We start from the raw sequence: 13,400 nt of genomic DNA, 5'->3' as shown, positions 1-13,400 counted from the left end.
CATAGAAAAATCTCCTGGAGTGCCAGAGCCATTGATTCTTTGTTTGTTTTTGTCTGTAACAAATTCCTATTTGTTTTAGAAAATAGAAATCTATGTTGAGCTGATCCAAGCACAAGTGATCGCCTCAAGTGCATCTACCATCCTGGCAGAGGCACTGAAGGCATATACATCCCTGCCAGGCATACTATATATGGAGGGTGGCCCTCAACCTCATGAGTGGAGGCCAGTGCTCTGGTAACCTGTCAGACTGGTGGGTCACATGCCAACAGATAAACAAGCATTGCAAAAGTCATTAGATCTGGCCTTAATGTACTATTTCAAGTGAAAAAGCACTATTTGTGTTGGGTCATTCTCAATCTTAAACTGACATGAAGAGTAATAAAGTTAAACCATTTATGCAATTCTTCTTCCTAAACCGAGGTAGTAAACAGTAAACGGCCTGGGGGATTGAAATAGATGTAACGCCTATTTATGGGTTTCTATGGAAGGAGCATATGTGCCTGTTTATTAGCACTCTGGAGTTAATGCTGGTTTATATTACATCATAGCAAATCAGAATACATTCCTGAACACAGAATAAGTTACTTGGGAACCCCTTTCCTTTGCGAATAGTTACCACTCCAACTTGAGAGTGGCTACCTTATGAATGGTTCGCACCTATTTCAGGACTAATCACTTGATACATATGGCTTGGAATTGCAATTGGGAAGTAACTCCTACTATGTGCCCCTTACAAATTGCGATTATTTATCTGTTTCTAAACCCATTTTAGGAATTTGTAAAAAGTTACTAACTTCTACGAAGAGTTTGTTACATGGTTAAAAGCAGTTTGTTTATCATAAACTCTGAATTGGAGCGTTTCAATGCGAAAAATTTCTTTGTGCATATATCCCCTAATTTATTAACAACTTCTATCTTGATGTCCCTAAGAGGAACACGTTGTAGAACCTAATAAACTGTTTTTGAAAGCGTCGGAGGAAGGCAGGACAGAACTGCATTAAATATTATTGAATTCATTTCAAATACTCCTCAGTGGTGCATGCTTGACAAATAATTCAGAAACCTTATTGATTGTATTGTGACAGCCTGACAATAAATAGATCTTGAAACGTTTAATTACCAGTTATAAAATAGTATTTTTTTAAGAACAAGAAATCAATTTGTATCAACATTATTTATGTATTTATTGGGACCATTGTTTCATCTGTTTCAGGAATGCAGCACCGAATGAGAGTCATCCAAAGAAAAACGAAAAATTAGCGGACTTGCCTAGCAATCCATTTGTAAGTTAAAAAAAATAAATGATTCCCATTTTTATGAGGTAACTTTAATCTATCATTTCATGATCAATAGATATACTATGACAAACAAGTGCCAGAGGAGGCATATCAGGGTACAGCCTTAAGTGGCTCAGCATCAGAAAATTACCGTTGTAGAATATAAGGGTCAGATGTACGTCCAACTCGTCACAAAATACTGGTGGCAATTTGCCACCCGTATTTTTTCGACCCTGTAGGAAATTGCAAAGCAACCTTTGTAGTAATAGGTCAGTTTGCAAATCACCAATTTGTAGTGGGCCGCAATTCGACATGCCTTATGAATATTAATGAGGCAGGGCGCATATTGTGACCCACTTGGAATCACAGCCATCACAGCAATGGTGGCCTGCTGAGGTCAGCCAACCACCATGTCTCTGAATGCTTTTACATAAATATTTTTTTTCTTTAAATGCAACAACGTTTCCTTAAAGTAAAACGGGATGCCTTTATACAAAAAAAGAAATGTATTTTTTAAGAGTAGGCAGTGAGAGGTCCATTGGTCCACTTCCTACTCCTAAAAAACTATTGTTTAAATATCCACAAAGGGGATGGCGTCCCTTGGGAACCACTTTCAGTTTCTAAACAGGCTGCCTCCTCATTTGAATAGCAAAATGTAAATAAATATTGATACCATTCAGTATTTGGAAGGGAAGCCCTAACTAAACACGCCTCCTTCCAAATACGAGACTTGCAATTTGGGTTTGATACATCAAAAAAATACTCTGTGCAATCGCAAATGGTCTGAATCTCACGCCCTTATTCCTACCTCCTTGTGAACTCTGAAATACTAGGATTTATACTAAGTCAGTATAGGCAATCCGTGTAATGGTTGACAGTTCTATGTTCCGTGCATTTAGCAGCATACTGGGTGCACGTCATCTGCATCCGCATCCCTACGGGGTTTAATAAAAGGGGAGGACCCGCATGTGGGGTCATCTCCCGATACAGTCACACCATGTACGCCCCGATCATAGTGCTCTCCATATTTTCCCACATCCATTCTGCAGAGGCCTTACCGGCGTAGTCAGTGCTGGCGGCACAACACCCCACACAAACTGTATCTTGACAACCCAAACTTGAAAATAAGGAGACATATTTCATGACTAATAAACAGATAGAAAGGGATAGATCGTATTATTTCTTTTTAAAATATAAGAAAAATATTTTTAGAATCATCGTAAACAATAAAAATTAATCTAATGTATTTTTAGTTTGTCCATCACAGGTCAAAAGAAGCATATAGTGTAAAAACTGTTTTATATTTAGAAATATTGAGGAATCGATGTATGTACTGCAAGGAAAAAAGTGGCAGATTTATTAACAACCGGTGATGAAATATTTTCAAGAATTTTGCACAATGCAACTTATGTTATGCTCTGCGTATTCTGGAGCTGTTATCGAAAGTGACCTTTCACACATTTCATATGGATTCAAAAATTCAAATATCATCGATTTGAAACCCTTACGCTTACAATTGCTCATTATAACAATTGTAAAATAGGAAAACCCATGTACACAAGAATTGCAACGAGTAGAACATCCATTTCATTTGGCTCACTTTATCTTCCACCTTGGCACCATCTAGGCCTCGGAAGAGCTCAGTGCAGATTAGAACCGATAGCCTATAAATAGCTAAAAAAGTTGTTTGTTTCAGGTAAAGGCAACGTTTTAAGAGGCTACTACATCCCATGCTACTAGCTCAACTTCATTGATATTTCCCAGAAATAAAACTTTAGAAAATACACAGCGGGCCCGATTCACAGAACTAACTTACTACAAAATCCTAAATATTTGAGTAACCAAAATGAGTAAGTTACTCAAAATGAATAAGTTACTCATTTTGGTATTCACAGAAGGCACTTAGGGGGCATATGTATGAAAATCTGTTTTTGCTATTCTCAAATAACCATTTTTTGAGAATCACTATTTGAGAATTGCAAAACAGGATGTATTTAAAAATTCACAATTTTTTTGCTAATTCTTAGTTTTCCTTAATTGCGATTAGCAAATTGCAAAATCGCAATTAAGGAATACCTTCCCATTCATTGCTAGGCCCATAGAAATGAATGAGAAGTCATTCTCAAATTGCGATTCGCAATTTGAGAATCGCAAATTGAGAATAATTTCATGAGTGCAAGGATGTCATAAAGACACACTGATGCACTCTGAAATGAACATGTGTGAGCATATTGCACACATACATGCCCTAAGGGCATGTATGTGCGCCACATGGCATCTTTAAAAATGCTAAAAAGTGCATTTTTGAAAGAAGTCGCAAATTACCACCAACTTGAAGTTGGTGGTAATTTACGATTTCTTAAGGAGAAATCGCACAACTTGTGTGCTTGTTGCATAGCATGTAAGGAATCACAATGATTCCTTAAATTCTTAGACAAAATTAAGGAATCGCAAATTTTGCGATTCCTTAATATTGCGATGCGATTTTCCTCATACATCGCGTTTTGCAAATTTTTAGTTGCAAACGCTGCTTTTTTGCAAATCGCAGCGTTTGCGACTAAACATTTGTTTCATACATATGCCCCTTACTCATTAATGAGTAAGTGCATTCTGTGAATACCAAAATGAGTAAGTGCATTCTGTGCCAATTAACTCCGTCTGGATGGCAGAGACCATTACCATTGCCATCCAGAGGGACTTCCGCAAGTCAAATTTCAATCTGTCTGCCGGCAATATGAACACATCTTTACATTGACATCCCTTTCAATGTAGTAAACGTTTGATGGATACCTTCAGCCATGGTGGCTGGTAAACTTTTCAATACTTTTTTGTTTTTCAAATCAAAATGAGTTTTTGTTTTTGAAAAACAAAAATGAATGAGCCTCACGCCATGGGAGGTTTCTCCAAGGGCGTGGGGATCATTTTTTGATATCTCTTACTGCTAGGTTTTTCCTGGTGGTGATAGCCAGGAAAAAAGGCATTTCACCATCCACCCTAGATAGGGGACACAATGTTATTCCCTTCCTCAGATGGTCACTACTCCATCGGGAGTTCGGAGGAAATACTAGGTGGACAGAGTCAACTGGGGCTCCATTGACAGAATACTTAAGGCCCCTCTGTCTCCAAATGAGACTGGTGGACCAAGGGTTTGGCAGGAAAAGGTACCCCGTTGGCTAGAATCTAAATCGGGCCTAGGTGTTGGCCCAAATATCTCTATCCCCCTTTTTTAATCTCTGTCGTGAATCCTTAACTGAAATTAAAATGTCCAGACACACACCTGTGTTCAATGAGCCCAGCAATTCAAGCATGAACACGTCTGTTTCACAGCACAATAATTATTCACTTATTCTTCTATTTATATTTTCAGCCCTCTGCAGTTTTTGATGGCCGTGCTGTTGACCTAGGTATGTAGTTATATTATGATAATTGATATACAGCAATAATGAAAAAGAGTTAGCTTGTTTGGGGGACTCTCCTTCTTTCTCTGGGTTAGTGAGGAATTTAGGGTTTTCTAAAGTTTCACATACATGTCTGGAAGAATGCCCTTTACTGGGTAGCAGTTTGTGCCATACACAATAACTGTTTTGTTTTCTATGCATACTCAACTTAATAGGCAGATTACCTCACTGAGAATGTGTAGTTGCAATCACGAGGAGCGTGTGGCAAGATGGCCGCTCACTAGAGAGGCTCCGACCAGCTGAGCCTTCAATCCGCCTAATATCCGCCTTCAAGACTGCATTTTAGCACTGAAAATTGAGCGCTGCTCATCTCTGTTGTGTCCTGCCCGGATTGGATCTGTTATATCACTGCTCGGAATCGCCGATGCGCTTACTGGTGGGGATAGACTGATCTCGGCGACCATGATCCATAATGGCGGCTCGCTGCGGTTTGACCTGTGGCTCTCTATGACCGTAGTGGGCATTGTGGCTGCTTGAAGGGCTGGCCCTGTTGACTGCGCACACTCTGTGCTCACTGGCGGCCTGCCCATCGGACTGCTGCCCTGTGCTGTGGGCTCGTCCTTGCCACCGGAGGAACAAGCGGAGTGGAGCCCCTGCAGCTTGGGTACCCTTAAATCCTGCCTGAACCGCTCAGAGCTGTGTGGAGGGGCTGCTGAATCCTGTGTGCTCGGCACCAGTTGTGGTGAATGGGGGGCAACCTACCCTCTGGCTAGTGACTGTGGAGATGGCGCCAGTGGGCTGTGAGCTGTGGCTGAGCTTTTGAGCATGCAGGAGTGGGGCGGACTGCGCTGGTGGCGATTCGCCGACGAGGCCGTTCGTGGTGACAACTGGCCGACTGAGACCATGCATGCTTCCCGCATTGCTTCGGTCTGGACTAGGTGCTGACGCCAGGGGTGCAGTGTAGCTGATGTTCTACTGAAGCATATCAGGTAATTATTGGGTGCCGTATGTGACTTTGTGCACTTGCATGAAGTGGAGGCCTCTCCCTGGTTTATTTTTTTGGCTTGAGACTGTCATTTGGAAGGCTGGGCTCCTTTCTGCCCCTGGGCCCCTGTTGGGCTCTGCACAGCACTGGCATCTCTTGGGTGGCAAATTGCTCCTATTTGAGGGAATCTCTGCATCTGGCGCCTTCATTCTCTAACGGATCAGTGGTGCTCCCCCCGGCAGTGGTGGATTGCGCTTCACATATTTGCAATACGGGGGCTCACTTGTTGTGGCCGACGCCCCTCTGGGTCCTCTGTTTGCGAGAACCGCTATAGTTGAGCTCATTGGGCCTGCGGGCCTATGCTGCAATTTGCTATGGAGTGAACAGATAAACCTCGCCTCACCTATGAGTCGCGCAAACCCTCTAAGACCACGCAGAGAGCAACCTCGGACTACGAGGCTGACTCCTCAGCTGCCTGGCCTCCGACCCTCTAGACAACACTGCTGGCCATGCAGCACAGTGTACAGTCTATAGAGGGGATGATGGCTCTAGGTGTAGGCGGAACACGTTCTGGTCCGAACTGGGTGAGTGCTCCACCTTAGTCTGTTCCCTCCATTTTTACACACCGCTTACATAAGCGATCCACATGTCTGACAACCATGTGTCCTTTGTCCATAGGCTGTAACCAAATAACCCCTGCCTTCCTTCCTTACGATGTTCTGATGAAGACCCGTAGTGACTACCGAAGGGAGCACACCGTGGGTTGAAATGTCAACGATCGAACAAGGCTCAGACCAACCAAGGCCCTACATACCAAAAGTAGCATTAGTAGCCACCAGGGCTCATGGTTTTGAGTCTAGACATCAGAAACCTTGTTCTTTCCCTTGTACATAATATCCTGAACCACCTTGTATATATTGCACAACATTTTTTGTCCCTAAGCATATATGTCACATGAGCACTTTATATATTTCACCTTTTGCAAACAGCCTGTTTATATTGTTAAAAAGATGAATATATTTGAATGAATTAATTCTGATAAAATGCTAAGTGGATATGCACAGACAGTGTTATTGTGATTATTACTGATAACTTTTCACATGTGTGTAGGCGTGCGTGATATTCATGCCCTATGAATATTTGGGTTATGCGACAATTCACACTACTTAGGAGCCGGTGGCCATATTAGAGTAAGTGATCTGGAGGCATAACGAGCATCAGTTCATATTTAATGTGTTCCAAGATCCCGTCTGTATTACAGAAGAAGTTGCAAATGCTTGTGTTATCCCTTTTTTAAAAATAGATCACCCAGTCACACATTTTGCTCCTGTATCATCGGAAGGGGGCATTCTCTCATTTGCTTTGGTGCATGGCCCATGATATTGAAGGGTACATTTGCTCCTGACCAGGCCACATTCTGCTCTCCACCTTTTGGGAGGGAGTACAGTAGTCTTAGTGACCTCTCAGGTAATCCTCTGCAGGTCTGAGCACTAACAAATATATATATTCACAGATAAAACAAAGGTTACAGGGACGTTATAGTTAGGAAATAGATTTTTTTTAAATGTAGACATTCACTGAAATAACCAACTTACATGGACATTATAGTTAGGCTCACATATCACATGCACAAAACCATAGAAATTCAGCAGTTATAGTTATCTCAGCTGCACTGCTTATGACTAACCCTGGGCGCAATGCTACGCTCCGCCCACGGAGTGTACGTAGTGTTGCCTAATTCACACTTTGCAAAGTAGGCATAGTAGGCATGCTCCGTGGATGGAGCGAAGTTTCTCACAAGAAATTGGCTAGAAGAACTCGCCGCGTCATCTGAAGATGGAGCCCCGGGACGCTGCATAGACGGTAAGTGCTTTTAATGTACTTTAAAATGTATTTTACATTTATAGAACCATGTAGAAGAGGGCGGGAGGGAGGCGGGTGGAGCGTAGTGGGGCTACGCGAAGTGTGTGGGTGGGCGTAGCGCCCTCCCCACTTCACGAAGCTTTGCGTAGCCCCACTACGCTCACTACGCCCACCCTTACTTATGACCTCATATTTCACATCAATCATGGCATGGTCAGTGATATCACTCATAACATCACTGATGGCATTTCAAATGACAGCACTGTTGACATCATCCAGGGATTTCTATTATTATATAAAAGTTACATAGTGCTAAACATATATATTAAGGTAATTGGATGTGTAAGTGGTTTATAGAAGAGTGAGTGGGTTTGTGAGAGACTTTATACATGAAAGATTGTGTGTGTGTTTTTGTATGGATAAGTGAGTGAGTGTGTCAGTGGGTGTATGAGTAAGTGAGTGACTATGCGTGTATCTGTATGCGTGAGTGAGTGGGTTTGTAAGTGGCAGTAATGGTGAATATGATGGTAAATTAGTGGCGGTATTGCTGAGTGTGCAGATGTGTCAGTGGTTGTAAATGGTGAATGAGAGGGTGCATCAGTGGCTGAATGGGTGACTGAGCAGGCACATGAGTGTCTGTATGGGTGAGTATTAGAATATATGAGTGGCTATGTGGGTTTGTGAATGGGTGTGTGAGTAGTTGTATGGGTGAGTGAGTGTGAGAGAGGTTGTATGGTAGAGTATGTGCTTGTCTCAGTGACTGCATAGGTGAGTGAGTACATGTGTTTGTATATGCATGAGTAACTGAGCAGGTTTGTGAGTAACTGTATTGGTGAGTGAGTGCCTGTGAGTGACTGTATGGGAAAGTGGGTAGGAAAGGAGGTCTGGCTGGACAAGCCTCGAAATGGCTGGGGTCCTTCCTTCACGCCGCAGTTTTCAGGTGTCTCATCAACCTTACTACTCTAAAAGTATTAAGCTGGACCAAGGGGTGCTCCAGGGATCCACCCTTAGCCCTACCCTTTTCAATCTCTACATCATCCCCATGGCAGAGATAATCAGAAAATTTGGCGTCAGTGTTGCGCCATATGCTGATGACACACAACTGGTGGTGTCTCTAACTCACGCTCACGATAAGACAGCCAACAATTTCTCTACGTGCCTACAAGAACTGGCGTCTTGGATTGCTGACAACTGCCTAAAACGTAATGCCGACAAAACAGAAGTACTAGTGATAGGCAAAGCACCCTCGATCTGGTCCTCATCATGGTGGCCTCAGACCTTGGGACCGACCCCCTCCCCCAGTGAAGAGGTTAAGAACCCAGGGATGTGGTTGGATACCAAACTATCCTTTGCGAACCACACCAGACGAGTGGCAGGAAAATGTTTTGGGGTACTGCGAGGACTTCGGAAGACCCTTGATGTACTTCCTGTTACAGCAAGGAAACTATGGTCCACGCTCTGGCGACATCACGCTTGGGTTATGGGACCGCCCTCAATCTGGGAGCAAATATCAAATGCGTGCAATGACTCCAATGCATACAGAATGCAGTGGCTTATCTCGTTCTAATGTTATCCAGGAGAGCTCCCTCTAACAAGGCCCTTGCTTCCCTTCACTGGCTTCCGGTTAGGGAACAAATCCTTTTTAAAGCTCTGTGTGTCAGCCACCGCATACTGCAGAGGAAAGGGCCCAGCTATCTGCATGACCTACTCACCCACTACTCTCTGACGCGCCAACTGAGATAAAGTGGGACAGGGCAGGTTAGCATTTCGACCATCAGAAGAATAAGGAGGATGGGTGGCCGCTCCTTCCGTTTTTTAGCGGCCAAACACTGGAATAAACTCCATCTGGGGCTCCGGCTGGAGTCTTCGGAGACAATCTTTCAGAAAAAACTTAAGACCTGGCTTTATCCATCCTTAAGCCCTCACGTCTAATTTCTCACTTTCTTGCACTGCACCGCCTGATCAGGGTCTAAGCTGCCGCAGCGCGGGGACACACTAGCTAGTGTAGGCGCTTTATAAACTTGTTTCTTATTATCATTATTATTATTATTATTATTATTAGGTGTGTGTGGAGCTGTATGGGTGACTGAGTCAGTGTGTGAGTGGCCATATTGGTGTATGAGTGGGTGGGTGTTTCTATGTCTCTATGAATGGATGCATGAGGGGCTGTATTGGTAAGTGAGTAGGTGCATGAGTGGCTGTATATGTGATTTTGTGATTGTGTCAGTGGCTATATGGGTGAGCTGATGGCTGAGTGGCTGTATCGATCAGTGAGTAGTGTATGAGTGTTTGTAGGGGTTTGTGAATTGGTTTGTCAGTAGTTGTATGGGATATAAGGGCTTGTGTGAGTGCTTCTGTGGATGATCTCATCAGTGATGTAATTTGAGATGCCATCAGTGACCATGTCATGAGTGATGTAATATGTGAGGTCATAATCAGTTCTTTTCGGGGGCATCTGTTATAGTTAGCATAACCTGCTGAATTTCTATGGTTTTACATGAGTGGAATGTGAGCCTCACTATAACGTCCCTGTAACCTTTTGCTTTTTCAGTGAATTTCTAAGATTATATTTGACTCTATTTCCTAGCTATAATGTCCCTGTAACCTTTGTTTCTCTCAGTCAATTTCTAAGTTAATTTTAATGCTATTTTCTAACTAGTAGAGAAAGGGGGCAGGACCTTCCACAAGCTCTCAGCAATGCCGCTATGTCCGGGCTCACTGGAGGTAACAGGAGGGGGTCTTGGCCCTAAAGGACCCTCAGCATCCAAGGGGACTTCTTGCCCAACAAGTAGTACACCAGGAGACATGTTTGCTGAGGTGAGAGAAAGGGGATGGGCCTTCAATGAGCTCTCAGCAATTCTGCTGTGCAGGACTCACTTGAGGTAACATGAGAGGTTGTTGGCCCCAAGGACCCTCCGCATCCAAGGGGACTCCCCCAACCAGTAGTGCACCAGGAGGTGTGTGTGCAGAATGGTTGAGAAAGGGGTTGGGGCCTTAGATGAGCTCTCAGCAATCCCAGTGTGTTTATGACTTACTGAATGTAATGGAAGGGGTTCTTGGCCCCCAAGGACCCTCAGCATCAAGGGAAACGTCATCCCCCAATCAGTAATGTGCCAGGTGGTGCATTTGCAGAGTGATGGAGAAAAGGGAGGGCTTCGTATCAACAATCCTACTGGGTCCTGCCTTTTTAAAAATGTATTATTATTAGGGAAGGTGGGCCATGCGACCCCTATCCCTGGATCGGTTTTGGCCCAGGGGACCCCATCCCCCGGAGCCCTGGCCTCTTTATTCTCTGTGCCCCTAGGGCATCAAGTGACCTGTGTTGGGGACTGCAGGGGAGCCTCAAGGTCCCAGCTGTCCCTGCCAGCTCCCTGCCTTCTGAGGGAGCCGGCATTACTGTGACAGGCAGGGGGATGCTGAAAGGCAGCACCCTGTCTGTCAGGGCAATGTTTGCATCTGTTTCTCTGCACGCATATTTGCATGCAGAGAAACATATGAAATCTCTGCCTTCCTCAAGCCAGAGCTGCTCGACAGCTCCGGCTTGCAGAAAGTAGAGTTATATTTGATTTTGCTTGGTGGGAGCTTCTAGCTCCCACCAAGCAAAAGTAAATAGCACCTGGGGAGGTAGCAGGACCCGGCTTTAGGTGGTGGTGTTTCCCAGGGTCAGAAATGGCTCCACATTCAATTTAGCCCCAGGGAGTTGGTGGTCCCTGGGGGTTCTGCAACTAACCCCATACATTCATTTATTTCAGCCTTGAGGAGATGGCAGTCCACAGGGCTGTGTGGGGTCCATGGGTGCCTCAGCATTAATTTGATATATTTTGCCCTGGGGAAGGTGGTTGTCCCCAGAGTGGTCCGGGTGGACCTGCCTGCATACATTATAAGCAGGTCCCCGGGGAGGTGGCAGTCCCTGGGGCTTTGGTAAGCCCTAAGAAGTGGACCCTGTATGCCCCCCTTCTATTTTTAATGTATGCCCCCAGAACTTGGCCCACCCAGGGGTGGTAATTAAAATCAAGTGTTGTTTTTTTAACTTTCACGTGAATTCACAAATATTGTGATTTCACAGCTTTTTTTAATGAAATGCTTTTTTGGCCTGTCAATGCCAGGCTCGTTATTTTTCGCTATGTCATCACGGCCACAGATATCACTAACTTTATTTTTTCTTATATTTTGCAACAACTACTGCACAGATTCACACTAATTCACTGAAAGTGTGTCCTGCGTTATCAAATCTTCCTTTCTGCCAAACTAGATGTAATTCCGTTCAGTGCTTCGGAGTGCAGCTTCGACTAAAGGTCCTATGGAAATCCACATGGAAAACACACCTTTTTTTTAGCCCTCTTTTTCTCAGCCCCCCACCACTTTTCAGAGCACTCCGAAACTTTCCATGCATAGCAATATTCAATGGCACACTTTTTTGGGAGAACATTTTATATAGATTTGTCAATAGGTGCCAAAGATATAAGCAAGTCAAAAAATGAATTTCCTATGAAAACATGGTCCTAACTATATTTACCTACTGGCGACACCCAGTGGATGGACACACAGTGCCACAAACATATAAATTCAAACATATATGATTCAGGGTATTTGCCCTTGCGGGTCTCTTGCCCTCGGGTGTCAGTGTACTTTATGAATCCATGATAAGACAGTGAATTGAAACACTTTAGAGTATCTGGTAATTCACCTATCCTCTGAAGGCTTGCAACTAATGCTAAGATTTATTTCTGCAGGTTGTTCCTAAGAAAGTTCCCGAGAGTGGCATGTATGGCAAAAATGTGATTCCCTAGCCCCACTTACGCAGTAAAAAGCTAGAGGGGAAAAAGTAGGGTTGTCAAATAAGACAGGAATCATCAGCCTGATGAATGTTAGTAACCTTAATGGGTGATTAGAAGGCCGAAACATGTTGATGAACACAGGTGGCAGGGCCAAAAATACTAATAGTTTAATTGCACCCTGGCCAGTAATTCTCAATCTTACCAAGAGGGGCCCTGAATAAGGGTGGGCTTAGTTGGCGGAGTACCACTACGGAGAATTCTGTGGAATTGATCAAAAACTCCATTCCATCTCACCCTTATTAATACAATTGAAACCTCACATACCTTTGATAATACAACAAGTAACTCAATCACTTCATGCAAAAATGCATATAGCCATCTCACAAAAGTGAACATGAAAATTCAGCAAGCAGTGAGAGATGTGATGATTTTGGTGTCCTCACTAACCTAGGGAGAGAACCAATCAGATGCCTTGAACATAAACAGCACATCATGCTGAACGATTGGTGGTGGTCCATCCTCCTAGGACCACCCCAAACACAGTTATAGGCAAAATACAGTCCCCACCATATGCCCTACAAAGCATTTTGGGACTAGATTCTAGAGTGCAGTGAATATTATAGTACCCAATATCAAAACATTCCTTAAAGGGCAGGCTTTCCAGGCTCAGCTGAGAGCTAATACTATAATATTCACTACATTTGAGAATCTCGCCCCATAATGCTTTGCTGGGCCTTTGGTTGGCATTGTATTTTTGCCCATAACTTTGCTTGGGGTGGTCCTAGGAGGATGGGACCACCACAATCATTGTGCATGATATGCTCTGTGTGTTCAAGGCAGCTGCGTGGTCCTCCCCTTGGGTTAGGGGGGACACCAAAATCATCACTTCTCTCATTGCATGATATTTTCAAAGCCCACTTTTGTGAATTGGTTATAAACTTTTTGGCATGTAAAGGCAAAGTTTTATCAAAGGGTTGTGGGTGCAGTAGCTTATTCAAGAGTTTTTGCATGAACTCTATGTTATGTGCGTAATAATAAAACAGAAATCTCACATACTTTTAGTAAAACAACAAATAACTTTCTTTACATGCTAAAATAC

The 13,400-nt window shown here is 43.6% G+C and overlaps 1 protein-coding gene across 1 annotated transcript in view; it reads left to right on the top strand.

Moving 5' to 3' along the window:
* Positions 1-13,400, top strand: part of LOC144762581 (cadherin-related family member 4-like) — a 372,673-nt gene that overhangs the window by 343,885 nt on the left and 15,388 nt on the right. The window contains exons 12-13 of the mRNA XM_078647805.1: positions 1,214-1,283; positions 4,645-4,681. Coding sequence (XP_078503931.1) covers positions 1,214-1,283; positions 4,645-4,681 — 107 coding nt within the window. The remainder of the gene's footprint in view (positions 1-1,213; positions 1,284-4,644; positions 4,682-13,400) is intronic.

The sequence above is a fragment of the Lissotriton helveticus genome, chromosome 1_1 (genome assembly GCF_964261635.1).
Source record: "Lissotriton helveticus chromosome 1_1, aLisHel1.1, whole genome shotgun sequence".
NCBI classification, from domain to species: Eukaryota; Metazoa; Chordata; class Amphibia; order Caudata; family Salamandridae; genus Lissotriton; species Lissotriton helveticus.
The sequence above is the reverse complement of the archived record's forward strand: the minus strand, read 5'-3'. Positions and strand labels throughout refer to the sequence as shown.